Source organism: Perissodus microlepis, chromosome 13 (assembly GCF_051167445.1).
Source record: "Perissodus microlepis isolate ML-2025 ecotype Zambia chromosome 13, ASM5116744v1, whole genome shotgun sequence".
Taxonomy (NCBI): Eukaryota; Metazoa; Chordata; class Actinopteri; order Cichliformes; family Cichlidae; genus Perissodus; species Perissodus microlepis.
This window is the reverse complement of record NC_140473.1, coordinates 11917735-11944902: the sequence shown is the minus strand read 5'-3', so window position 1 is coordinate 11944902 and position 27168 is coordinate 11917735. Positions and strand designations below refer to the sequence as shown.

At 40.9% G+C, this 27168-nt stretch overlaps 2 protein-coding genes across 2 annotated transcripts in view; both read left to right on the top strand.

Annotated features, from left to right (window-relative positions):
• Positions 1 to 18458, top strand: part of itga9 (integrin, alpha 9) — a 49074-nt gene extending 30616 nt beyond the window's left edge. The window contains exons 16-28 of the mRNA XM_084948580.1: positions 2524 to 2676; positions 3739 to 3815; positions 4223 to 4370; positions 7906 to 7992; positions 8176 to 8255; positions 8351 to 8434; positions 8888 to 8996; positions 9090 to 9197; positions 10413 to 10538; positions 10700 to 10819; positions 10910 to 11005; positions 13904 to 14023; positions 15914 to 18458. Of these exons, the coding sequence (XP_084804706.1) occupies positions 2524 to 2676; positions 3739 to 3815; positions 4223 to 4370; positions 7906 to 7992; positions 8176 to 8255; positions 8351 to 8434; positions 8888 to 8996; positions 9090 to 9197; positions 10413 to 10538; positions 10700 to 10819; positions 10910 to 11005; positions 13904 to 14023; positions 15914 to 16012 (1407 nt within the window). The 3' untranslated portion in view covers positions 16013 to 18458. The remainder of the gene's footprint in view (positions 1 to 2523; positions 2677 to 3738; positions 3816 to 4222; positions 4371 to 7905; positions 7993 to 8175; positions 8256 to 8350; positions 8435 to 8887; positions 8997 to 9089; positions 9198 to 10412; positions 10539 to 10699; positions 10820 to 10909; positions 11006 to 13903; positions 14024 to 15913) is intronic.
• A 1028-nt stretch (positions 18459 to 19486) lies between these two features.
• LOC146374774 (uncharacterized) lies at positions 19487 to 27164 on the top strand. The gene is made up of 7 exons (XM_084948071.1): positions 19487 to 19689; positions 21774 to 21972; positions 22733 to 26014; positions 26099 to 26278; positions 26363 to 26535; positions 26641 to 26758; positions 26882 to 27164. The coding sequence occupies exons 1-7, from the start codon at positions 19496 to 19498 to the stop codon at positions 27065 to 27067; spliced, it is 4332 nt and encodes a 1443-aa protein (XP_084804197.1). The 5' UTR covers positions 19487 to 19495; the 3' UTR covers positions 27068 to 27164.
• Positions 27165 to 27168: the final 4 nt, after the last annotated feature.

The following is a 27168-nucleotide window of genomic DNA, read 5'->3' as shown; positions in this document are numbered from 1 at the left end:
TTTGGCATCTCCACAGTATTGACTGGAACCTTTAATGAGTAATTTTGCCCCAGAGATGATCAAAAGTTTCAGACTTCTGTTCAGTGACGGTGCAGAATATTTAGCCTTTTTATTGGCAGTTCTCTCTCCAGAGATGGCTTTTTTTCACATGGTTTAAATCTGTATGAGAAATTTTAAAAAATCACTACAGCATCCACAGACCGAGACCAGGAGATAGAAAGGGACAAAAATATTTTTAATCCAACAGAAACAGATATGGCATATAATGAGCCATATAACGAGGATTTGTGTGGTAGCCATTGATGATTACAATGCTAGACCCTGTTTCTGAGCAACTAGTGTTAGGGCTAATTCAGAGCTATATGTTTAACTCAAATTACTGGCCTCCAAATATCAGAAATTCCACTCATGTCATTGTCCTATCTGATCTGAGACCTGTGGCGCACCCTGTGGCTTCTGTGTTTAAATGAGGCTTAACACAGTGCAAGCCTGTTGAGTGGCAGAATGGCCTCTCACAAGTCTGCCTCTGAACTTCACCAGCATGTAAGGAGCAGTTATTGCTTCAATTTCCATAATAATATAGGTAGCAGGCGGTAAACACTAGCCACTGTCTTTTTCAGCTGGACCTCAGGAGCTCCTCTGTTCCATAAATACAGGAACTAAAAGAAGGATCAGGTGGGAGTAAATGGCCCAGCGAGGGGTGCGGATCTGGGTGGGGCAATTGGCGGCATTGATCCAGGGATAATAAAAGCTTAGGCCAAGTGTTACCAAACAGAGTCTGGTTCTTCTAATGTGAGTGCGCTGTTAGTCTTGGGAGTTCACGAGTCAATTAGCAGTCTTTGGTCCGGTGCGTCAAGGATTAAGTGATCCTACATCTCTACAAAAACAGATGCTCTGTTATGATTGACAACAGCAAGCTCATTGGGATGTTTCTTAATATGTACATGCACACAGAGGTCACTTTTAGGCAGGAGATTGGGCAAAAATACCCCACTTTTATTTCTAGCCATTACGTCCTCCAGTTCCCTTGTGGCTTGTGAAAATGCGAGATAAGCAGTGGGAATTTGGGACTGGAGACCCAAGCAGTTATCTCCCAGAGGGTCAGTTCACTCAGAGGCCAGCGGAAAGGGGCCATTTCATGCATTCGGCTTTAATTGCCGCTAACACTGAGTGCCAGTGCTTCATACATATCCTGCAATAACTAATTGTGTCACAAATTTGTTACCTCCCAGCTTAGGTGACCTGCCAGTAGAACAACACTGAGAGGAATGAACTGAACGGTGGATTTGAGATGAAAATTTGAAAATCTTGTTTCTGAATGAAGATTTTAAAAACGCCATCTTGCTTTGCTACCTGAGTAACTTATTATTATTAAGAAAATGATTGCTTTTTTTAATCCGGAAAATAAAATCGAAGTCAGATTTATTTATTTTTTGGGCAGGAGATCCAAGCACATGATGGCAGAAATTAATTAAAAACGCTCCGATATTATCTGTCTTTATCTGTGATGAGCACCGTTTCCCAAATGAGCCTTAAATCATCTGTTTTTGTCATGCGCTGCACTAACGTTTGCTCTTTCCTGCTATAACTCTCTCATTGCTGATGATTTGGGTGGGTTTGGCACTGGTGATGCCTCATGTCAAAGCCCAGACTGGCCCTGTGCCTGCCTGAGGAAAGAGGATGGGTGGGTGGACAAAAAGAGAGAGAAAGTGCAAAAGAACGAGTGGCCACCGGAAGACACCGGGAAGCCCTTTGTGTTGACATTGTGGGCTTGGCTCCGTGTTAGCTGACATCAGTCAAGGACTGGGACACCGGTTGCAGTTGGAGCTCATGTGTGCGTGTGTGTGTTTTTCTGCTGCGGCTTTTAGATAGCGAGACCAGAGCCAGACCCGGCAAGCTGCCTTCAAAGAGCTGAGTAGACAAAGAGATGAAAAACCAACATCAGTATCAGCTTTTCCCATGTATGTCTTTCAGTGCTGTCATCTAATGAAGATGCAGGATTTGATCACATTTAGCTCTGTTTTCTTTCTGTCTGTGTTTCCAAACCCGATGCCAAATCAAACACTTCTTTTATGGTCTCAGATGGAGTCGCCAGGAATGCCAATATATCTCTCAGAGGCAGTGCCAGCAGGTTTTTTTAAAGAAAAAAAAGTGCCTTGCTTAGAATCTGCACTGGTGGTCGTGCTTTTGTCATATTTAACGATGGTCAAAGATGAATTGATGTTGATGAGATGTGTCAGCCATCCATACAAACCAATTCACGTGATTTTATCAGTGTACTCGTGTCTGCGTGCAGCCCTGGCAGACTGATCACTACGATATGACATTTTCAGACTGTGTGATCTTCCGGTAATCTGCAGTGTAATGTGTCTTTGCGCCAGGCGTTAATCGGAGAAAGATGTTAAATTACTGCAATCACCCAGACAGCTGCATGACAGTTATATATCTGAGGTTACATTTAGTTTTAGTGTGTCTGTGGTTGGACAGATTCCCCTGCATTAGCCTTGTTTTTGCTCTCCACAGAAGGACGTTAAGGACGTGTTCACAGCCATCACATTCGAGGTGGCTTACAGCCTGGGGACCCACGTGCTGACAGGACCCCAGGAGCGAGACCTGCCCGCGCTCACTCCAGTGCTGCGATGGAGGAAAGGGAACAAGATTGCAGCGAGGAATGAAGTACGGAGAGCTTTTTAAGTGTGAAGTGAAGGGGAATGCTTTAAAAACGAATCCTGAAGAGTAAAATTCATGTTTTTCACAGCAGTATCTGCAACACCTAATAAAGTTTGATGCTGACTCTTTATGGAGAAATATTATCAGCCGTTGGATTTAAAGTAGCCTGTCTTTGAGGATCATGAACATCCCAGCTATTTCACTGCGTGTTTTTCAAATATTTGCAGGATTAAAGCAGGATCTTGAGGGAAAACCGATAACTGACTGAGTTACTTCTTTGAAAAAAAAGAAAGCCGATCCCATCATTAAAGTAAATTGCAGGAATCACAGGATTTGTCATTCTTAAAATCAAATCTTGTGTAACAGTACGATAAATATGTTCAGACTAAATCCACATTCACTGTAATTTTCATTCTATTTTCACAAATTACACAAATACAGTGAAATGTTACTTATAAAATGTTCTGTCTATTTTAAGTGTGCCTTGCTCTTATTGTAAAAGGTTGACAGTTAATTCCTACCAGCTCAATTTATGATATATTTCATTTCCTGACTAAAAGTGACCCCCGCCAAACCTGATATTAAAAGACAGAAGTGTCTTCCTGCAAACCACAGTAGGAATGAAGGAAATGGCTCCAATGTGGGGTTGTAATGATTTGGTGTTGGTTACCAGCTTATTATTGCCTGTGTTAGCTTTTCTTGAGTGGAGTCCAAAAAGACTGATTCATTTATTTTCTTTGCGAGCACCTCTAACCTGGACCACATGTGTTTCCCCCGGTGTATGCACTTCTTGAAAGAGCGAGGCAGTTGCATTTCAGCATCTACAGAATCCGTTTTATCTGAAACTCATTAACTTTGCATCAGACTTTAACGCTCGACTTACATTTCCCTTCATGATTTAAACCAAAGCCCATCCTCTGACTAATTAAGGGAAAGATACCTTTGTGGATGCAAAACTACTGGACAGCTCACACAGCAAAGCAACACCGCCCCCTAGTCTGAATGTGGAGTCGGTGTGTTCAGGGCATGAGGTCATCTGAACTGTGTACTGTACTGTTTCCTTTTCAGACTTGGTTTGAGAAGAACTGCCTGTCAGACGACTGTGCCGCAGACCTGAGGCTTCATGGGAAACTGTTGCTTTCTGGGTAAAAACATTTTACTTCGTAGCTCAGATTCATTCTTTTCTTCCAGTACTAAGGAAGCAAGCTGACATCATGGGCCATGAGGGTGTGGGTAGTGGAACTCTGACGCATGCTTGGAGAGGATCCATAGGTTTTTTTTTCCATAGTTAGGGAGTTCCCTTTCCATTATTATCTATCTCCTGTTCTCTACTCAACAGTTTATGTCTGTCATCCTAACAACTCATTTGTCTACATATATTCTTTGTTGTGCTCCAAAAACAAACAGCTATTCTCCTGCAGGTGCACTTCTCTTTGTACACTAAAAATTTCAAAGAAAAATGCAGGCTACTTAATACAAAGCTGTACTTACTGCTCTTCAAGTGATTGTTTTTAATTGCTGAAGTACACTGTTTACTCGGTGCACCCACCAGCTTGCATAGCAAACCCCATCTGGCCCTTGGAGGAGTGAAGAACGTCTCTCTGAACCTGACCATCTCCAACGCTGGCGATGACGCCTATGACACAAACATCTACTTGAACTTCTCCAGGGAAGTTTTCTACATCAACTTCTGGCAGAAGGTCTGTGATTCTTGAAGTATCTGCTATTTAATTACTCTGGTTCACATATTTATATCTAAAATCTGACAGTTTGTTTATTCGCTTTAGTAACGTACAAGCGAAGCTGAGGCCGTAACGATTTACAAAACCATATTTTGCACACACGTATTAGATGGATGGCCTTGGTGTTCTGCTGTGATGTACATTTTCCCGAGGACTGTTTATTTAAAAAGACTATATGATTATATGTCAGGAACACAGTCTAAACAGTGGGAAAGCCAGATCTGCGTGACGACTGGGGAGCTTAAAGCTTTGCCTGAGCTGTGTAGGTAGAAGTGAAGATGAAAGCATAAAAACCCAGAGAGCCCCAGCAGGAGGAGCAGCAGCAGCTGTCCCGTGTCAGAGGGCAGCTCCTCTGGCTGAGCTGTCAAACGCTCCTCTGACTCATTTAAGACAGACACACCATGTCATCAACAAATGAGCTGTATGCATGGGAACAAGGCACAACACACATTTGTATTTCCACAAGCTTGACTTATTCTTACTCTTGCAGGACCACATTTAATTAGATATATGTGGATTATTCCTGACCTTCATGGGGATGGGGAATAATCAGACCTGCTCCTCATATAGTTTGACTTCTAATGATTTTAGCATTCTGTCGCTGTTAAAGAAATATCTACCCACTGCCATCCCACATTAAACCTGAGAGATTTTCCTTGCCGATCGATTTCACAGTGTCCACCTCTGCCTCTGCTCACGTCTGTTTGCTCACTTGTTGTCAAAAAGGCTGCTTGTAGCTGAGCGTGACGCCACGTCAGATGGTGCACTTTGACAGCATTCATCAGGAAGGAGAAAAAAAAAATGGACCTTGTGCTTATCTTCAGTTGGATGGTTTGTCATCCTGTGATGGATGAAGCCATCGCGGTAAAAGATACAACCTGTGGCAGGATTTGAAACCCCCAACAATGGCGAAATTGAATTTAAACAGAATATACGCTGCAGGCAAATATTAGAAAAACACTGAGTGTGTTTCGGTTTCAAAGTTAATCTAATGAAAGCGACTGACTTTAAGTGTCAGATTACCAGCAGCCCCAGAGCCTCATTTTGTTCAGGAACCTGATAAGTCAAAGTTCTCTGCTGCACAAAGGGAGCAGGAAGCGAACAGTATGTGCAGATGACAACGAGGCCGGTGAGAAGATTTACCGCTGTATGCGCTTTCACACACTTCTAATTACTACTGGAGAAGTCTGAGGTGATGATGTGACCCCTTTCTGGTGAAGTAAAGGTCAGGTCCTAACCCTCCCTTTAGGCTTTTTCTCCAGTGAGCAAAGCGTGAACTTGTACTCCCCTCATATTTAAGAGCGGAGTGGGTTATGGCTCTGTTGTTCTTGCAACACAAGCTGTCAGAAAACTGTGGAGCTGAATTGGTTTCAGGAGCTCTGCTGGCTTCTGTTTTGTTTTGTTTTTCTTTTTTTATTGAAATATTTTAAGGAGTCAGTTTTAGCTGGACCTGTGACAAATGTCTCGTGTCTTTGTATTTTTCAGAGCACTCGGCTACATTTTTAACTTACTAATTTTTTACTTACTTTACAAAAAGCCTTGCACACAAAGCAGAACTACATCTTAAATTGTGATTTGTTAGATTAAACTACTACATTAAGATTAGACTGGGTGCCAATTATGGGTTTGTGTAGAATAAGATTTGTATACGGTACATCGTAATATAACCAAAGAATGATCAAAGCTGTCCACATATGTAAATGAAAAGCTGCAGTTGTAGAGTTTGGGAGTAAAATTTAAACATGATGGGTTAATTAAAATGTAATCAAAATCATTGTTTCATGTAAGCAGTAATATGGGAATACACCAAGAGTTTGCTGTATTAATATAAACCACTCTACATAATTACTGCTTTTACCTTTAACACTTCAAGTTCAGTTCGTTCATTTATTTTGAATGCACACATTTGTCATTCTGAGAGTTATGACCGCTTTCATTAAAGGAAAGGATCTGAATGCTTCTGCCATGGTGGGTTTCGGCTTATTTAACAGTTGGACCAAGTCAGCTTTGTGGTGAAAAGCCCAGAAGTTCCAGCAAAGAAATGTGTGAATTTCAGTGGACCCTCAGACCCAAGAATATAAGAATCACCGATTTTCTTGGCAGTGAAGTGACACCTTACACATGCTGTGAAAGCAGAGGTACTGTAGCTCTTCATCTTCGTACCTGAGTGGAAAGCAAAAAGTAGGTGATGACACTGGTGTGGAAAAAGAAAACCAATATAAATCCAGTTGTCTAAATACCAAAGAAGACATGAAGAGACACGCAGAACATGCAGGACACAGGCCTCCTGTGTATTGTCATCCACATTGATGAACTGCACCAGTAGATGCTTCAGCTGACACTAAAGCAGGGTAAACAGTCCTGGTGATGTTTAATGACCCTACCATTTGCAAGTACTCCAGCGTGTATGTGTTGCTGACAGAGAAAGAGAAGAGAATTGAAAATATGTCCGAATGCTCTGTTCTCTCTCAAGGGCTGCCAGGTGGGTGATGGGTAAACAGGCTGACTTTCCCAATCCTGCCCAGCCCCACGGGACAGGCAGTGTTTGCACAGCAGCACGGAGGAATACAGGAAGTAGAGGAAATTCCATCATTGGCAGTTATGCTGGGGTCCTCGTCCCCAGTTGCCCAGGGTCACCGTAGTCTCAATCGCAGAGCACAGCGCTGCTTATTTAAGCTGACTTAATGAAGATGTAGGGCACGACCACACCCTGGGCTGCTACTAAGAACTGCTGAATAAGGGGTAATGGGATGATACCGTGGATGGATTTCTGCACTTTAATATGTCAGCACAGACGACCCTCACACTTCTTTCCTTTGTCATATTTGGAAAAGCATTATAAACACAGACTCTAACTGGACAACAGCCCGTGCATGCAGATGCTTTGTATGACTTACCCAAAGCCTCTTTTCCAGGAGCGCTAGGCTGTCTCTTTTTTTAGATTTGTAATTGTGAAGCATCTCTGCCCTCTTTCATTCTCCCAGCACATGAGCTCAGCTGACAGCCTCTCGGTGAACTCTCGCTAAAGGAATTCTTACTCCTCGTAAGGGTCAAGGCCTGAGTGTTTATACAGCGCAGCCGGTGAAGCTCTATATTGTTTAGACAAGCTTCCAAACACGCAGCCTGGACATTTTCCAATTACCCACCCGCTAAGATGTGTGTGCCATCACTGCTTTGTGCATTCTTTGTTTAACCTAATCTACAGCTTCAGTAAGACACTTGAGTCGGTTTGTTTATATTTTTTAATAATAATCTTTGACTACACCCCAAATGCTGGCAGGTATATCCACCAGTCGCCATTGTTTTAACATCAAAAGCTACTACCGATTTTTTTTCACTATCAGAACCAGTTGCTCTGCGTCACAGTCTGCGTCTTGCCTAGTGCTCCTTCCTCGCTGTGTCTTTGGTCACCGTGAGTGTCACCCCCTCTGTCTCCAGTCAGTCTGTCTTTATCGCATCCACTGACTCTCTCTGTCTATCTGTCTTTTTGCAGGAAGAGAAGGGTATTTCCTGTGAGCTTGTCGAGTTGGACTTCCTTCAGTGCCGAGTGGGATTTCCTTTCATGAGAGCGCAGACTAAGGTAGCTCAAACTAAGGTAGAATTAACTGCATGCAGTACTCGTGCTTTAACCTCCTCTGTAACCAGCCTCCTGCTGGGAATAGTTCAGTGTCAGACAGACAGACATACTTTATCGCATTAAAAACCTTTTCATAGTTGAGAATATGACACCCCATATTATTCTGGGTTTTTTTTGTCTTTGCAGTATCATTTTGCAGTGATTTTTGACACGACTCGGCTCTCTGGAGAAGATGACACGTTGCAGTTCTTAGTTCAAGCAAAAAGGTGAGAAGCTCAAATATAACTGCAAATGTAAATATTGATCTACACAAATAATTGTAAGCGAAATATTCATTTTCACTGATCTTTGTTTCTTTTAGCGCCAATCCCGAGCACAATCTCTCCGACAACTTTTTGGATATCTCCATCCCTCTGATTCACGAGACCGACACCACTATCACTGGGTAAGAACGAGACAAATATGAATTCCACAACAGTGTAGTCACTGTTTTGCAAAATGTAAAGCTATCTCAGCGACTTGAGCTAGTTGCCCATCAGTTGGCTCACAGGAAGCGAGGGAGTGTTTGTCAGTATGGAGGATATCAACTTGAAACGCCTTATCTGCGAATGCTTTATCACAGCTCTGCTTCACAGAGGAGGGAGAGAGAGATGTAAAACAGCCCAAATCTGCCAGAACTCTGGCATCTGATAAGGCTGCTGTCTTTAATGTGAAGGGAGGCTTAGAACAAAGCTGGACAAATATGTCTGCTGATAAAGGAAAAGCTTCTGTCGAGCCGAGCGCGACTCAAACCGAAAATTTTTATGGAACTTTTTAGAACATAATTTTGTCTCTTGTCATTTAAATAATTTTGTTTCCATGTTAATAAATTATCTTTCGTCACCTTCCTGAACTGCAGTGTGATTACACCAACCTCCTTTGTGTATGGAAACTCCATTGAAGACTCACGCTTTGTCCAATTAGAAGACATGGACTGCAACTTTCAACCTCTCAATCTCACTTTTCAGGTACTATAGGAAGAGAATAGATACCAAAATATGTATTAAAAATGTTTCTTTGTATATTTATCCGTCTTTTCTTTCTGTGTGATGTCTTTCCAGGCTATAAACAAGGGCCCCAGCAGGTTGCCTGGCTCCAGAGTGGACATCAGGATTCCCAACCGGCTGACTGGCAACGGAGCTGAGATGTTCCACATCATTGAAACACAGGTGGATGCCAGCAGCAGTCCATCTACATTATTCATCCAGACCAAATTGTTATTTATTAGTTTATTCACTTGCAGGAAGCCACATTTTTAACTCATTTATCCAGCAAAAGCCTATCAGTCTTGCTTGTTTTGCTCCTCATGGCACAGCTGTTTGTATCCACTCCAAAGCATTCTTTTATGTACTGAGAGCTGCTATACCTCTGGGTTTTTGTTCAGGACATGGGCAGTTTGCTTAGTGTGGGGCACCACAGGACCAGTGAAAGTTGAAGCAAAAATGTTGACATTGCTATTGAAGCTGGCCGCCCATTTTGTTTCACAACATTTTGCATTTTGACAAAGAAACACAATACTCCTACCAGGTTGAAATATTTTCTTAACCCTTGCATTAAGCTTTTCATACAGGTAGATCATGGGGGTGCTTAAACTATTAATTGTATTGACTGTGAATGGGCAGACAGAGTTGACTGTATCCCTCCTACAGCCATCTGGAATCACTTTAGGGGGCTCAGACGGCTTGCACGAAATGGGAGTGGGACACCTGAAGGGGCTGGCTACTACACCGTACCATCCCTAGCTTGGAACCACATATCATAAAGCTGTTAACAAAGCATGCAGCCTGTGGCACATCGGACAGTAGCGCAGTTATGTTTTATAGTCAGGTATTCTTACATTTTACACACATTTCCATTTGTTCGTGATATATAAAAGCTTCAGGCTTTTGCAGTTTTTCTGCACAAAATCTCCCATCCTGCCAAACTTAGTGCAGCTGCTGGTGGAGCCTATGGCTCTTCATGCCAGCAAATGCAGCAGAAACACAGGACACTGGAAAATTCTGCAATAAAAGCTCAGACATGTTGGGTGGTACTCTAGCAGAACAGACAATGTGGAGATCTCCACCTCTAGAGCTTCAGGTCCAGCTGAGGAGAGAGGAAAGGGGAAATGCTCTCTTGGGGCTGGGCAGTAAACCAGACACCTCTAAATCACTCCATATGGGGAAAACAGTCTGGGAGGGGTTCCAACTTGTTCTTGGAGAGAACTTCCTGTGAGCCCTGGAGACTCCTAACAATAGCGAGATAGGTCCAGTTTAGGTGACAAAAGTACATGCGTCAACATTTTCGCTGTCACGCCCAAACCTGTCTGCAGCATAAACTTGGCAAAAATGCTTTCTTTCTTCTGCAACCATGTCACACATGCCTGTTAAATAACTGTGCTTCAGGTGGCCAACGGTCGAGGGAACTGCACTCCTCATAGGAACCCAACACCATGCACCATCCCCCAGGACAAAGAGAGCATCTTTCACTCCATCTTTGCCTTCTTCACCAAATCAGGACGGAAAGTCTTGGTAAATATACAGCCCTCATGTTGCACTTTGACTTTTCAGAGGTCACTGAGAGTCACCCCCTATGAGGATTCTTGTTTTTATTTTCTTTTAGTCAGTGTAACATCTGTTTATCACACGTCCTTCTTTTTTCTCACTGCTTTTCAAATATCTTTTTTTAACAGGATTGTGATCGGCCTGGAAGAGCCTGTATGACGATCTCCTGCAGCCTGGGTCCACAGTTAAAAGAAGAAGCTTTGAGCATAGATATAAAAGTTTTACTCAACACTGAAATCTTAAAGACGGTGAGGCTCAAGCAGTGAGGGTAATAAATTCATTCACAGGTTGCTGTGATTCTTAAAGCAGTCCATAATTTACAATCTGTCCGCCGACAGGATTCTTCCTCTGTGATCCAGTTCGTCACACGGGGCAACGTGCAAGTAAATGACAGGACAGTGGAGGTGCCGAATGGCCTGCCAGAGGACATTTCTGTGAGTATACCATGAATTTACCATCACTGTGTGATCATGTCAGTGAAGCATATCTAAAAATCCTCTATATTAATCCAAAATTTGGCAAAAATGGGACATCTTTAGCTCAGAAGGGAAAGCAGGTCATCTACCAATCAGAAGGTTGGTGGCTACTCAAAGTCGAAGTATCCTCGAGCAAGATACTGAAACCAGAGTTGCCCCCGATGCATCTATTGATGTGTGTGCACAGGAACCTTAGATAAAGACCTTAGGTATAGAAAAATGTGAATGTTTGAATAAGACTTGTTTAAAAATGTAAAAAGAAAGCATTTTGAGCCATCAGAGTAGAAACATTTTTTACAAGTTCCAGTCCATTTACCACCTATAAACTTTAGCAAATTTCAGTGAACTGTTTGTGTCTTTGTCCGTGTTGTCTCACTTTGGATTAATAGCCGTCACACATTTCATCTTGCCAAAAGTGGCAGGCAGAACAGAACTGCTGCTGCTGACCTATGTGCTCAAAAGGAGTCACATAGGTCAGATGCTTATTGGAGATTCTACCCATCCAGAGGTTACAGGTGAAGGATTGTGTGCTTTCCCTGCAAAAATATATCAAAAAGCATACATATGTTCATCTTTAGAAGCTCGGTCACAATTCCCTTGAATTGCTGATGTGCTCCAGATCTGTCACAAATGACATGAGTGCAGGGAACAGCTGGTCATTGTGGGTTTACTGTGTAGTGGTATTTCTATTAGCTGCTTTTGGGGGTCCCTTAGATGTGCACAAGGACAGACCCTCCCCCCCATTGTTGTACGCTGAGTGATCAAATGGCCTAGCAGATCGGATTTGCTGATTGCATTTAGCAACCAGCATGCTTGCAGTGGGATCCTGGAAAAGATTACAGCACTGATTGGGTTGCAGGCCTGCTGACCCTGAGCTCCAGTTGTGCTCGGAAAATTCAGACCTGGTATGAATGTCTCCAAGCCATGCTGCTCTTTCAGCACTTTGCAAGTGTGCTCATTCCAGTGAAACGTACTCCGGTGAATTTTAGTGAACATTTTTACCTTTTCCCTCAGGATCCCAGCTAGCTAGAGAACACAGTGCAAATATAATTTGTGGTCCCAGGCTGTGCTGTTCACAGCAAGCCTTCTGGCTGTCCGCGAGACAACAAGCTTGACTTTTTTATCACCCGTGAAATAAAAACAAATCCACATAAATCCACATGTTGGTTTTTTTTTTTTACTAAGAATGCACACATAAGGCTGTTAAAGCAAGAAAGTGTGCAACTTACAAATTTAGAAATTGAGGACAGAGGTAAATGAACTTCACATTAAGGGACTGCCAAAGTTAAATTGAGAAACCAGTAGAGGTTTAATCTTTTTTGTACACGCAAACGCCTTGGCATGCATAACAACAGTTACATTCCAGAGCTTGGGGTAACGGGAACGTGTTAATGTGAGAAACTATTCAACAGAGAGATTGTTCTTCACTTGTCCACTTTGTTTTTTGGCTGGCTCACAGTTGGTGTTTCATGCCACATTTGTGTTTAAATCCCGTGCAGCGCTGGACATTAAAGCTACAGCGTCCCTTGGTCGGCCCACTGTGTGCGAACACACAGTATTTGTCTTTGTTTGCGAACACTAGTAAGTAAATAAACCCATCGATTTTGCAATTGGGCAGTCTGCTGTTTTCCATTTAAAGCCTGAATGCTAATATTACAGCAGGCTTTGCTGTGATGCAGAGTAATGGAATATTTCACTCAGTCAAAACACTGTTAATACAGTGTAAATTTAACCAGTCAAGCTCATTTTGTTGGACAAGGCTCCTGTACAGAGATATCTAATAGCTTCAAATCAACTTTTGTCCAAAGTAGAAATATGGCCTTTTAAATGTAATGGTAATTGTTACAAATTCAAATAAACATTAGCACTGCTGCTAGAAAGGGAATCAAAAGAAGTGCAGTGTGTTTACTTAATTACAGTATATACAAAATTTGTCACTTAGGACCACTTCAAATGTTTTGTACTTAAGCCAGAGTGCACTGGTATAAATAAGCATGAATTTGTTGTCAGTGACAGATTATCCAGCTGGTCAGCGTTCCTCCATGTCATGGGAAAGAGCTCAGATATCTGTAAATCACACCAGAACCAAGCTAAGAGTTGCCAAGGCTCCCCGAATAGCAATAAGTCAGAATTAGCCAGTCTAAAAGCATGACACAAAATTCAAAAAGGGAGTAGATGATGCATTGTTTTTATCTGCTCTGATTAATAAGACAAATACTTGCTGATGTTCAACGTTACCATCATATATCAAAGTCACTATCTTGGTTTAGCTCGTTAGCATGGAAATGTTCCTTACAGGCTCATGTGAATCTTATCAGTTGTTTATGTTTGTTTGTTTGGGGTTTTTTGCTTACATTAAAAGTCTTGGGTTCATCACATCCTCAATAAATGTCATGGTTCTCCATCGTATGGCTATCAAAATAATTTAGTGTGGACCAAAGAGGGCTGACTAACTGAGATGTCCAAAAATGCTCACTTATGACTGCAGATATGTTTGAGAGCATCAGCTGTTACAAATTAATTAACCTGCTCATAATGTTTGTTCCATGTGGACCAAAGGTCACTCCATGAACCTAGAATCTAATTTAAGTCTGACTTGTGCTTCCTGTTTGTATAACCAATATCTATGTCCTGAAAAATGCCTTCGTACTAGTTTCCTGTTATTTGAAAGCTTTTTTATTTTTTTTGCTTTAAACATTAGTCCTTTGAATCAAACCATGGAACCAAAGCACTCTGAAATCAGATGTGTCTCTCTTGCTGTTTTGCACTGGATTGCATCATTAGCAGCACATGACTTAATGTGCATTGTGTGTGTTGCATTTTAGTGTGACTCACTGTGATGTTGTTGTGTTTTAGCTGGTGTTTGAGGCTCTCCACAGTCAGGAGCCAAGGGGTTACGTAGTCGGCTGGATCATCGCCATCAGTTTGCTGGTGGGAATCCTCATCTTTTTGCTGTTAGCTGTGCTGCTCTGGAAGGTAAGCCAACTCATAAACACAGATCGAGACTTTTCAGCTTACAGCACTGGTCACAACACTCCACTTAAATGCCAGCGCAGTATTGTCCACTCTGTATTGTCCATGAAAAGGACAAATCACACAGTGGACAATAATTAACACCATACCACTCACATGAAAGAAAAATCTAAAGAGGGGGGAATGGCAATTACACTGCTGTCCAGAGGCCCCTTTAGCAGAAAACTCCATTCCTTTTTCACTGCTTCATCTTTCACTGGGAATACCACAACTAAGCCTTGAAATGTTGAACACCCCCCACCCCCGATCCCCAGTTCCTCAGATCCTGCCAAAATAAACCCCACTTACAAGAGCGGCACATGTCCTGTATTGCTCTCTTCAGGAAATGCCTAAGGAGAGCACAGGTCTGTATCAATAAACTTCAGCAGCCAAATACAGATAAATGAATGGAGTCGTAGGGAGAGAGGCAGCAAGCCAGTGTGGCTGCTTTGATTAGATATACACCAAGAATCTACTGGTCTTACCACATTGTCATATCTCATACATACTACACTTGGTAAATGAATCTTATACTTTCATGAAATTTAAATGGGTAGTCAGTATTACATTCCTAAAGAAATGTTTCAGTAAGGTAAATGCTTGAGTTTTGTCAAACCTTGGTGGTGGTTTCATGTGGTTTTACTTACATTGCTGTTGGCCATATTTCAATCCATTATATTTGAAATAAATTGCCCACCTCATAGATCCATTATTTTCCATCTGTTTCACTGTGGGAGAAAATATTAACTTGCACATTTCTGTAACTTAGATATATAATCCATCACAGTGAACTCAAGGTCTGAGTTGTTAGCTTAACAAAAATTATGTAATTTCTGTGAAAGTGCTGCTGAAAGAAAGAGCCGTTCTAAATAAATTGTCCAATTGGCCGCCCATCCAATGACACTCCTGAGAGTTAGCCAGTGAATTGCATTGCTATTACGTAATATGTCAAACCAAATCCAGCAGAAGCAAGACAATGGTGTTGCGCAAATCCTGATTTTCTAGCATTAAAAAAAGGCTGCTGCAGTTTTTCTCAGTGTCATGCGTCCACACTCACAAACCTCTCCTGCTACAGCCAAAATACTTTTTTTAGGGTGATACTGAACAACAGCTGCAAAATAACTAGCTAGTGTTTAACAAAAAAAGATTCCTGAAATGTATTCATAACAAAGATATAACTGTTACTACCTTTTTAAAAAAAGAGCAACACTGAGCAACACTTTGCGCTAAGCTAACAAATCAGCAGCGTGAGCTTAACACAAAAACTAAAAAGAAGAGGAAAAAGCTAACCTGACACTCGTCATGTCATCTAAAAGCAACTTTAACACACATGTTTTTATTTATTTCATGTTAAAACTGAAATGTAAAATTGTATCTTAAGCAGGTATATTTCTTTCACAGGAGAATATAATACCTAGCTTAACGGCCTTGCAGGTCAAAGTAGCAGGAAACGTATTTACAGTACAAAAATTAGTGTTATCTTCACACCTCTCTGCTCAGAGAGGAAGCAAGGGTATCAGATATGACAAAAATGTTATATTTGAGACATATTTGCCTGTACCAAAATATATGTACGTGATAAGCTAATATGGAGCGATAAAATCAGCTAGTGGTTTAACTCTAGGTCACAGCTATGAATTACCTATGTTATGTTTTGCTTGAAAAATGACAATCTCTGGAGAGAAAAGGTATATGCTAAAAAGTTCTGGTATGTTTCTGAAAATGTTATGCAGCAATGTAAAGTGAATGTGATCTGTAATTGCTGACTGAAATGAATATTTTCTTTTGCAAGTCAGATACGACCACAGATGCAGCTTATTAACTTAAATTCTTACTCCTCTCAATCTTTGACAGATGGGATTCTTCCGTCGACGCTACAGAGAGATCATTGAGGCTGAAAAGAACAGAAAGGACAGCGATGAAAGCTGGGACTGGATGGATAAGGACCACTGAGACTTACAGCGGGAGTCCCAGAGGAGCCAGTCAGATTAGGGATTTGGTTGCGAAAGATCCAATAGCACAGGGTCTCTCAGCCCAGCCACCCCCTGTGGCATTGGGCCCTTCAGTCTTCCATATGTGGAAGAGGAGAATATTCTCCATATTTTTTGGAGACTTAATATTTTTGGGGGGAGGAGGGAGGGAGTCCAGGAAACAGGCTTCTGAGGTGACAAGGTGGCTTGCCAGCGGACACTTGCTGTGGAATTCAGCTAATCTCAAAGGAGGTATCACCCAGCCAGCAGAGCAGAGCTGTTGATGGAGGCTCACATCCGTACAGGGATGTGGAGACGGCATGAATACTGGTGGACAAGAAAACCCTCAGGGCTGTGTTACATAGCAAATTTATTTTTATACATATACTTTAAGCCATATTGTGTAAAAGTGAGCTTTGAAAAGAGTTGGGGTTTTGAATGCCATTATAAACATACTATATCTACGGTATGTTTTCTTAAAAGCACTGATGTTTGATAAGAATGAATGCCTTGGCCCCTTAGCTTTACTTTTTGTGCCAAAGATATGTCCAGTAGAGTATATGATTGGAATCATTTGTATATTCAGTTCATCCCAGATGCTGGGAGTGAAAGATTGTATCTTTTCTGTACTATTGCTGGCTGATGAAAATCTGTTTTACACATCTGATTGCCCATCCCCTCACATTTCTAATCAGCCAGAGCTAATTCTATGCTACAGTACCCGCACACTGTCCCCATGCAATGCACTAGTGTTTCCATTTGTGACACACTGTGAGGGCTCTCTCTGTCTTCATGATGACCGCTTTTTTCATGTTTCCATTGTTAACCATGCCTAAAATGCAAAAGATGGTTAAAAGATCATTCCTTTTGTTCTGGTCTGGCTTTCAGCTGATTTGCTGGTAGATGATAATATACAAAAGCTATTATTTCATAGATTAAACTTAAATCTTTATTCTTTAAAATGTTTCAAAATACCATGAGTTTTGAAAGTGGAATGTATAGTCAAGCAAATCTGACGTAAAGCTGCTTTTGGTAGGAGCAAAAACTGCTCAGGTATGCAAGGAGACTTTTATAATGGACGGCCAAACCTCCCAGGCTCAAGTGAACATAGTTTAGCTGAATGTCTTGTAAATTCTCACTGAAATACAGCAGAAAAGGATTTACTATTGTTCTTGAAATACCTGATTACGATTTATTTCCAAAACCTTCTCAGACTTTACCGGAGCATACCATTTTTAAGTTTACTGTTATGTTATCAGGCATTGGATTATAGTGTGAAATATGAGATACTGTGGCTCTCCACAGCCAGATGAAAGACTGCAATAGGCGTCTACCTACAGTCATTTATAAGGGGTCGTGGTATGAGTAATGCCCTAAAAATAGGTGAGAATATGCTGCACTCAATCACTACACATACAGTATACAAGCTCTTTGGGGCTCCTGGGAAAAGTTACTTTTAAGCCAGGGTTGAGGGATGTCAGTGCCCTGAAAAATCCGCCACCATACGAACCCACAGCTCCTCTCTGCTAAACCTTTTTTCCCCCTACAGGCTTGTCGGTTCTTTTAAATGCTAATTTAATTGTGATTGAAATAAGGCATTAGCAAATTCTGTATTAAAGCTCCCCACAAATATATAAACAGTGAGAAAATTAAAATGTGGTAATATGGGAATCGCTGGTGCCTTGGTCCCCCTGCTTCTGGCACCTGTTGCTCAGTACTCATAGGTCATACCCTACCCATTTTGAACTTTGTTTTGATGTTAACTGCAAAGTTTTGTGTGTCTGTACTTTGCACATTTGCAACCCTATCTAGTTGAACAAACAGATAAATTCATGTAATCTTAAAAAAACCCCAAAAACTTTAATTATGCTCCAAAAAAAGATTCAGTTTAAGAGTCAAAAGCTTTAACAATCAGCATTGGGTGATAAGATTCACATTAAAATAGATATGCAGTATATAAGTATAAAGTACCTTTTGGTAATTTCTTTAGTAGACCAGTCAGATTTAAACGTGCAATGCCAAAGAACTAAAACTTTATTGTCACTTTATTGATCACTATGATTGCTTCGCTCTAAAATGTGCTGTATAGATCTTCTGACACCATTTACTTCCACTGGTAATACAGCGTATACTGTACACATCCACGCCTTCCCTCTGCATCTGTTAAACCGTTGCTATGTATTAATGCAGAGAAACCAACACTTGACTTTTTTTTTTTTTTGGTAAAGTTTAACTGTGATGATTATACTTTGTTTTTATGTTTGTCACCTTTAATCGCATCGTTATTTGGGGTTTTGTTCTGAGTATACTACTGTCACTGAATATCATTTCCATTATAGTGTGCTGTACGTTTGATGTTTAAAATCATGTTCCAGCTGTATATTTATCTGTTGATGAATTTTAGAATGAAGTCTCTTGTTATCAACGTGGCTCCAGTGTTTGCTGCTTATTTGTGGTGAATGGTGCTCTCTGCTGGCAGCTTTTCTTCAGTCACACCAAACAAAATTCAACAATGGGGAAAAACACAAAACTGCTTGTTCAGGTTTTTAGAAAATGCTATTTGGGGGGAAATACTGTTAAAAAAATATTTTAATAAACTTTTCACTGATCATTTACACTAAGTACATGTATAAGTAGATATTCTTAGATACATTAGAGCTGAAATAACAACCAGTCCACAGAAAATGACCATTCTGATCAGCTAAAAATCCCCAAAATGGCAAATATATATTTATATTTTGATCTTGTGTCATTGTGAATTAAATATCATTGATTTTTTTTTTTTCTTTTGGGCTACAAAACTTTATCTTTATTTTAAAGGGCTAGGGTGGATTCGTTGGGTGCTGATGACTTTTTATACAAATGTATTGATACAGTATGATGGTGTAATATCATGAGTTTTAGAAAAGACTACCATTTAACCTGAAAGTATAATTAGCTCATATCTTAAGCACTGAAAATAACGTGAATGCATTTTAAAGGAACCCTGGTCAGAAACAACATGTTATGTACAATATTCAATGTTTTAATGTCCTCTTTCTATTTTGCGAAGAGAGTTTTCCCATATCTTCTTGAAGAGCCTAATAATTTGCTACTATACATTCACTGACCATGTGCCAGAAAACTGTAAAACTCTCTTTAAAAGTTCAACCACACCTGTGATGAAGAGTCACATAAACAATACTGGTTCTTCAATACCATATAGTATATTTCAGACACTGTAGGTTTGCTAACAAAGCATTATCTCAAAGAATATGGCAACTAATCAGTCAATACATTAAAGCTTGATGAAGCTGCGTGCTGTTGATCAGGTGACACCAGTTGCTATGAAACACTGAAGTCAAGAACAAGCTGCTGTGGTGAGCAAATCAATTATTAAAAAAGCTACCACGCTAAATACAGCAGGAATACAACAACATTTATGGTACTCGCTTTCTTTTGACCTGAGAGAATCAGTCTCTTAACTATGTCCTCATTGTTCGATCATGGGTTGATCAGGACTGTAGCAGTTGAGCAGGTGGTTGCACCAATTGCAATTCATATATGCCACCTGGTGTTGCTGTGTGACAGCGCAGAGGAACCTGAACAATTCAGCCAGCTGGAGGGGGCAGCTCAGACTGTGGCTAAAGCTACTGAGAACATGGCAGCAGTGGCTTCCAGGTATGTACTGTTATGAAAATCATAATGTATAAGACTTCAAATGAAGCAATAGCCTGCAGAGAGGAAAAAAGTATCTTTCAGTTTAACCTTTTCTTGTAATTTCCTGGTTCTTTGGAGCTAAAAGAGGCCGCCCGAACACATAAGATGTCAATGGAAAGGCCAGGATGTCCTCTATTGGGGACATCAGGAAGGGTAGCTCAAATAAGTCACAAGATATAGACCAAAAACAAATGTCCATTACACAGGATCTAAATGAATAAGCTGGCTCTCAGGAGGATATAAGAAAATCAAATTTAATTATTTAATCTGTATGAAACTGAAATGTGTAATACAACCCAAATTCTGGAAAAGTGAGGACACTTATGTTTATGTAAGAGAATGCAGAGATTCACAAATCTCAGGCATTATTCACAATAGAACGTAGAACACAAATTAAATGTTTGAACTGAGAAAAAGGACGATTTTTGAAAACTGTTAGCTAATTTTGAATTTTATGGATGCAACATGTCTCAAAAAACTGGGATGAAGTCAACAAAACAGTGGAAAAATAAGTGGTACTCAAGGGACATTTTACAGTTAATTAGATAAACTGGCAACAGGCTGGTGACATAAATAGGCATATGTTTTGTTTATTTAAAAGGGAAAATGTATTTTAATTAATTTGAGCACTTAAATTCATCTTGTAAAAATGCCACATTTAGAGTGGCTAGGTTTCCCAACTTTGGATAAAAATAATATAGCAGAGGCAGCAACATGTAGACTAATAATGTGGACAAATCAACCCCAACAAACACCATGGTATTTCATAATTAAAGAAGAAACCATTTAACAACAAAGTAATGTCTTTTGTGTTAACTCGTTTTTTAAAAACGTGATTACAAAACAATTAAAATGAAAATAAATATGTTGGTCTGCTGGTAGTGAAACACAGGCTCCTCTGGTGACTCTTAGAGGGTGGAGGGGACCTCAGAAAATAGCAGCTGTTAATGGCTTTTTGAACTGGGTGGAGGTGTTAACAATCCACATGAGGACTTCAAAGATCTGCTCCATAAAAGCCAGTCTAATCTTCATACTGGGTATTCTACAAACACAGCACTGCAACTTTAGACTTTAGACACAAGGTTGGACAACTTGAGTCATTTTTGTTTTGCTTTTGTTTTATTTATTTGTTTTATTTTGTTATGGGTTTTTTTAAAATGAAGGCAGCAGATTTGTTTTTAGCATTAAAGTGTGGGGCAGTGATGCTAGTGTTAGCATTGTTAGCATATTACCTTCAAGAGGCTAGCGGAGGATTAGGGCTTCATTTTACTGCAAGGTCCCGTCATATTCTTCTTATACCTGATATAATCATCTAAGGCATTTTAAGGAAGTGAAGATCAAGTTAAAATGTCCTTGTGTACCACCAACATTTCCTTTAAAGCTCTCCTTAGCAGTAGCAGTACTACTGCGCTAAACCATTGACTGTTTTCTACAGTCAATGGGCCAAACACAGAGAAATCCAGGTGGCTAGCCCTTCTCTCTAACCAATCAGATGGCTCATTTCCATTGTTCCTTTTAATTAAATTCTTTTTCCATTTCAAGTATTTATTGATGGCTTAATAATTCATTTAGAATTATTAGCTTACCTTTTGTTGTCTATTAAATCATTTAGTAAGGTGTAATTATTAGTGAAGACTTAACAATTATTTCATAAATACTTTGATAAATGAATATTTTATTTCATTATTAATTAATAATTCATGAACAGCTCTAATTTGATGTGCATCACTCTCCTTTATGATCCTCCATCATTTTTCTCCCAAAATAAAGAGAAACTTCAATCAAACGATGATGGGCAAACAGTGGTAAACAGCCCTGTCCCAACTTCTTGAAACTTCTCGTGTTATTGCCATCAAATTCAAAACGATCTCATATTCCTTCATAACATGTCTCAGCTTAAACATTTTATTTTTTATGTCTTCTATTATGAATAAATGTGAGTTTGTGAGCTCTGTAAATAATTGCCTTTTGTTTTTATTTACTGTTTATACAGCATCCCAGCTTGGTTGGAATTGTGTTTGTATATATTATCTGATGAACAGCAGACTCTTTACTTCTAGGCAAATACGTGAGACGAAGGATGAAGTTTTTCACATGGAGATGTCCTCCCTGCTAGAGTCATTCGCTGTGTGTGGGCAGCATGTCCTGCTGGCAGCTCAGAAACTGAGTATCCAGCCAAGTTTAACTGAGCACAGAGAGGAGCTCGTCACTGCTACACAAAACGTTTTCCTTGGAATAGTCAAGGTAAAGTAGACAAAGAAAAAAAAAAGCTGTCTGCAACTGTCCTAAAAATTATACCCAAATTAAAGCAGAGAGAAAACAAATAAGGTTAAAGCACTTAAAGGTTTCATTAGATTCCTCTTAGGCAGCTACATCTGCTTTTACTTTCTCAGAGGTTTCTTAAATGTTGACATTATTTAAAAACAACAGAAGACTCCCACACCGACTGTTTTTAATTCACATGTGGAGAATCTCAACAACTCAGCCATCATCTTTAGCCTTCTGGTGCTGTTGTGTAAAGAACACTTTTTTCCATCGTTAATTTTTAAGAACAGTAATTCTTTCCTGTTAGCTACTCACTGATTTTATCTGTAATTTCATGACAATGTAGAAACTTTCTCCTCTGTTTCACTTTCAAAGTCTGAGCTGGCATAGCAACATATAATTCCGAGCATTATAACGATTTTAGCATTGAATCTGAATCACAGTTTGGAAGCTCAGAAACCAAATTTCATGGCGATCCAAAGGGCAGCTGTTCATACAGTTCACTGAAGGTTTTCAGCCAAATGCAGCATAAAACCAAAGAGGCTCACCAAAGCCTATAGATGGATCTGTTTACATTTTGTCGTATTCTGTCAAAGCTATTGAAATATTTCAATCATGGCCAAAATCTTTTAACTTATTGATTTACTGACAGTCTGACACCGTATTTTCATACTTCTTAAACAGGTACAGTAAGCTGTAGAGCAGCAGTAACACAGTGACTTTTGCCTTCTGCTCCTAGGTTCTGTTGGTGGATGATGATGCTGCTGTAAGGAAAGTTATAGCTGCTGCTGATCAGGTTTTGGAGTGTCTCTCTGAAGTTGGCTCCTCCTCAGATATCAAGTCTCTTCTTAAATCTTTCCAAATGTTTTCTGAGGCTCTTCTCCTCTTTAACAGACTGACAATGGAGAGAGCAAATTCCTTACGGGATCCCAGACAAACCAAACAACTCCTCGATTCCTTGGACACCCTGAGGAGGTGCATCTCCATGCTGCACACAGCCATGTGTACAACCATCAAACACCCTACCAATGAGCAAGCCCGAGAAGCCAAGAGGTACATTCTGGACAAAGTTCAGAATACTGTTGGTGACATTACAGCAACCCTCCAGAGTGACTGCCACGGAGGACCACTGGGGCCTTGTGGGTATTATACCTGGAAAAGTAACAGTCTATTACAACTGCTCACTAGTCCCTCCACCTCCTCAATCCGAGACAGCAGCTTTGACTGCTTGGTCAGAGATCTTGTGTTTCATTGCATGGTCGTGGCAAACATGTCTCGCAGAGACTTTCAGCAAAGAGTGGTTTTCCACTGTCGTCACATCCTGCAGTTCTGGTCTGACATAAAAAGGATTTTAAAGTCTTCTGAGGATTCTACACAGAGCTTTGAGAAGACCTGCACTTTCCTGCTCCAGCAAATACTAATGCTTGACAAAACTTTGATGACTACAGTTCTGTATCAAGTCATGGACACACTTCTTGCAGCTTCCTCCACAGCTGACCAACTTTTAGGACACATCTTGGTTTTAGATTCCTCTACAAAGCTGGATCTGAACTTTATTCAGTCGGAAGTTGAGGATTTAATTTCCTGCACTGACAGACTAATTGAGGTCGCCAATTTTACCTCAGCTATGGCTCTCGATGCTAAGAGTTTAGAGAATGTGGAAAATTCCCGAGCATGCCTTTCGAGACTCAGGGCTCGAATCGCTCCCCTTTCGCTGGAGCTGGCAGATAATTCAATGCAAACTGCTCAGAAGCTTCATGAAGTGTGTCAGAAATGGGAAGAGGAGACTGAGCAGCTTCGGGATGCTTTCAGTGATGTGATGGACATTAGGGAGTTCACCAGTATAGCTGTTAATGAGATGGTGAGTGATCGCCATGGATGTGACACAGCATACAGAGAACAAAGCTATGAACAGTTTAATGAACATGCAGCAAACCTGATTGGTCACATGAAGCTGGCGATTCACTCAGTGAGGAGGCATTTGGATAGAAGTGACGAACCCATCTACAGGAACGGCCTTTTGGTCCTCCTGAAGCAGGTTCAGTCATCTCAAGCCAAAGTAGCTGAGTCAGTCAGAAGCATGCTTAATGGATCCACGCTGAACGTGGAGGCATATTCTACATTTAGTGACAGCGTTTCCACCGTCATTGAGCATTTTAAGGTGCTTAGATCAGGATTGGATGGCCAACAGCATCCGCATCTCCTGAGCCCGCTGCGAGAGGGGGCTCGTCAGCTCGAAATCACACAGCCATGTCTGCCAGTCAAAGACAGCTGTGAACTGAGTGTGGACGATATGTTAAGAGGCTCGGATATTCCTTTTTTTGAAGTTTTGGAAAGAGAAACCAAACATGAGGAGAAGCACACAGATCAGGGACCCATAAAAGCAGAACGAGACCATAAAGTTGACAGCGATGATTTAACGTTCCCAGCTGTCTCAGATGAGCCTAAACTGATTCTCAAGCCTCTCAAATTTGACCTTTTACCCCTCTTGTATGAAGTTGTAACTGTGACTAAAGGGAAAGACGTGACACTGCTCAACCAGGCCTGCACCAGTGTTCTTGAGCTGTCAAACTGTTATACCCAAGCTACAAAGGAAGCCTTGGTCATTGTCGATGCAGTTGACTGTCAGACTTTGGAAATCTTTAGGGCCGAGCTGGTGTCCCTGACTCCACTGCTCGTCCAGACAGCTCAAGAGACGGCGATGAGCTCAGCGATGAGCACGGAGAGCATCTTTAAGCACAGCACACAGTTTTCTGACCTTATTAATAACATTCGAAAGGTTTTGCTGCCAGCAGCTGGGACCTGGTATCACACTGTTTATAATGAGCTGCAAGGGAATCTACCAAATATACCAGCCAGTTCTGCACAGCAACTCAATGAAGCAATGACTTTATGTGCTGACGTGGTCCAACTCTTGACATCGTCAGATTTAACCACACAAAGTGATGGTCAAGAAACATTGAGGGTTTTACACAGCAAGCTTACCAAAGCACAGAACAACACAAGGCAACTGATAGAGTTTTCCTCCGCATATGAAGGACAGTCAGATCAGCTAGAGGCACTTTGCATCCTCTGGAGTCTCTCCATTCAGATTTTGCTTAATTCTCTGGATAAGATTTTGGGAACATCGACTGCACTGAACCATTTGAACCCTCAGAAACAGCTCTCAGTGTTGTCTGAGAACTCGCTCCGAATCCAAGAGGCAACCAGGCTCACAAGCATAAACTGCAGAAGTGCTTATAAATCAAAGGAGTTAACCGGATACCAGGATGAACTGAAAAACCTGACTGAGGACTACCTTAAAGCTGCAGAAGAATTTGATTTAATGCCAGGCGTGGTGCACCTTGCAAAATCTGAATTCTTCCAGAGAAAACTTTTGATTAAAATTCGAGTGCTTTTTGGTCATTTAAGCAAAGTGAATAAGGACTATGATACTACATTTCAAAATCTTCTCACAATTGCTCATTTCGCTGCTGAACACTTCAGAGAGAACAACACAGAAGATGCAGAGCAAAGGTTTGAACATGCGGCACAAACGCTTATTGAAAATGTAAAATCTGCTACCAGAAGAGTGGAGGACAGCTTAAATTACATCCATGACCCACGCACTCGCTCCAATCTGAGGTCCATTAATGACCACCTGTCTTTTCAGATCTCAGATATAATCTGCAGGGCGAGGCTCATGCTAGAGACTCACTACATTTGTGACACACTCAGTCTGGATGTGCAGATACGCTGTTGGTCAGCAAAAGCTCATTACGTGATGGAAGAGATCAGGAAGCAAGAAGGGATTCACCAAGAGGTTAAAGAGTACATAAAGGCTGGACTACAGGGGAGAGCACCTGAGGATATTAGCAAAGTTTTGGCTAAAATCCCAACTAAAGTCAAAGAAGTGGAATTTACCTCTGACGCAACAATACATTCAAACCAGAAAGGCATTAAAGAAAATGTAGATGCTGCAAAAAGTAACATAAATATGGCATCTGGGGCCAAATATGGACCTGGAAATACTAAAAAAGATGTAAGTATCGCATAATTGATCAGATTTTATTGTGTAATAAATCCATCATGTTGCAATAAACCATGTCCTAATTCTTCTCTGCAGGATAGTGCTGCATCTGGCTTGTGCCAAGAAGTCTCTTCCCTGACCTACACCTCCCTTTTTCTAAAGCAAGAAAGCAACAGCTGGGATCCCAAGGACAACAGAATAGTCCAGGTGACCAGGAAGATGGCCAACACAGTTTGTTACATGACTCAGTATCTGAAGAAGAAAGGCCCAGTAGCGGTAATGCCCACTAAAGGTCCCTCCACAACCGTCAACTAGATTTGCAGGCACACTAATCTACAATCTTGTTTCTTTTTTCTTTAGAATAAAGAGGCTTTTGTTTCTGCAGCCAAAGATGTGATCTCAAACTGCCAGTCAGTTACCCAGTTTATCAGAGTTATTGCCAACCACAGCCTCGACAAGCAGTGTGCAGTTGAACTCTCGCTAATTGTTGAGCAGATTCTCACCATCACAAATCAGCTCAGCATCATTTCCAGGTCAGGAAATTTCAAGCAGAAATCACACACTGAAAACTAATAAAAAAAATGTTGAAAGGGGAAAAAAAAGAAAGGTAATATGAGTATTTTCTTCTGCCTGCAAAGTGTCAATGCTGTGACTCCTGGGTGCAAATCTTCTGATGAGATCCTGGTAAAGAATGCACAAAATCTGCTCCAGACAGTCTTACGTGGGGTTCGAGCTGCAGAAACAGCATGCATTAAAGTAAATCCAACACCACAAGCACAAGCAGCAACTCTGGACTACAAATATATGATTCAGTGGCATCTTTTTAATATGCCCTATGAATTGCTTCCTTAAAACTGAACACTTGCACTCTGATTTCAGGGTCTGAAGCAGCCTGAGCCAAATTCGGATGGTGCAGAGGCTACAGCTTTGTGTTTCCAGTGGAAGAGAAACCTGGAGATCCATCGAGCCCAGCAGACCTCTAACCCAGATACAGATGAGCTGGGACTGAGGAAGACGTCAGCGCACCCTTTAGCCCCAAGTCTTGCCCCACAGGTTAATGTATAAGACAGCTACAACTGTATCTTGAAAAAGGAAGAAAATAATGCATAAAAATAATGTTTCATGCATAAGCTGTGTGTCCTGCTGTGTCCTGCTCCGAGAAATCA

Bases quoted from the DNA above. Each gene is read 5' to 3' on its own strand.
- LOC146374774 (XM_084948071.1), top strand. From the start codon at position 19,496: ATGTCCTCATTGTTCGATCATGGGTTGATCAGGACTGTAGCAGTTGAG. The intron at 21,973-22,732 runs GTAAAGTAGACA...TTCTGCTCCTAG, and splicing joins TTTTCCTTGGAATAGTCAAG to GTTCTGTTGGTGGATGATGA. The intron at 26,279-26,362 runs GTAATGCCCACT...TTTTTTCTTTAG, and splicing joins AGAAGAAAGGCCCAGTAGCG to AATAAAGAGGCTTTTGTTTC.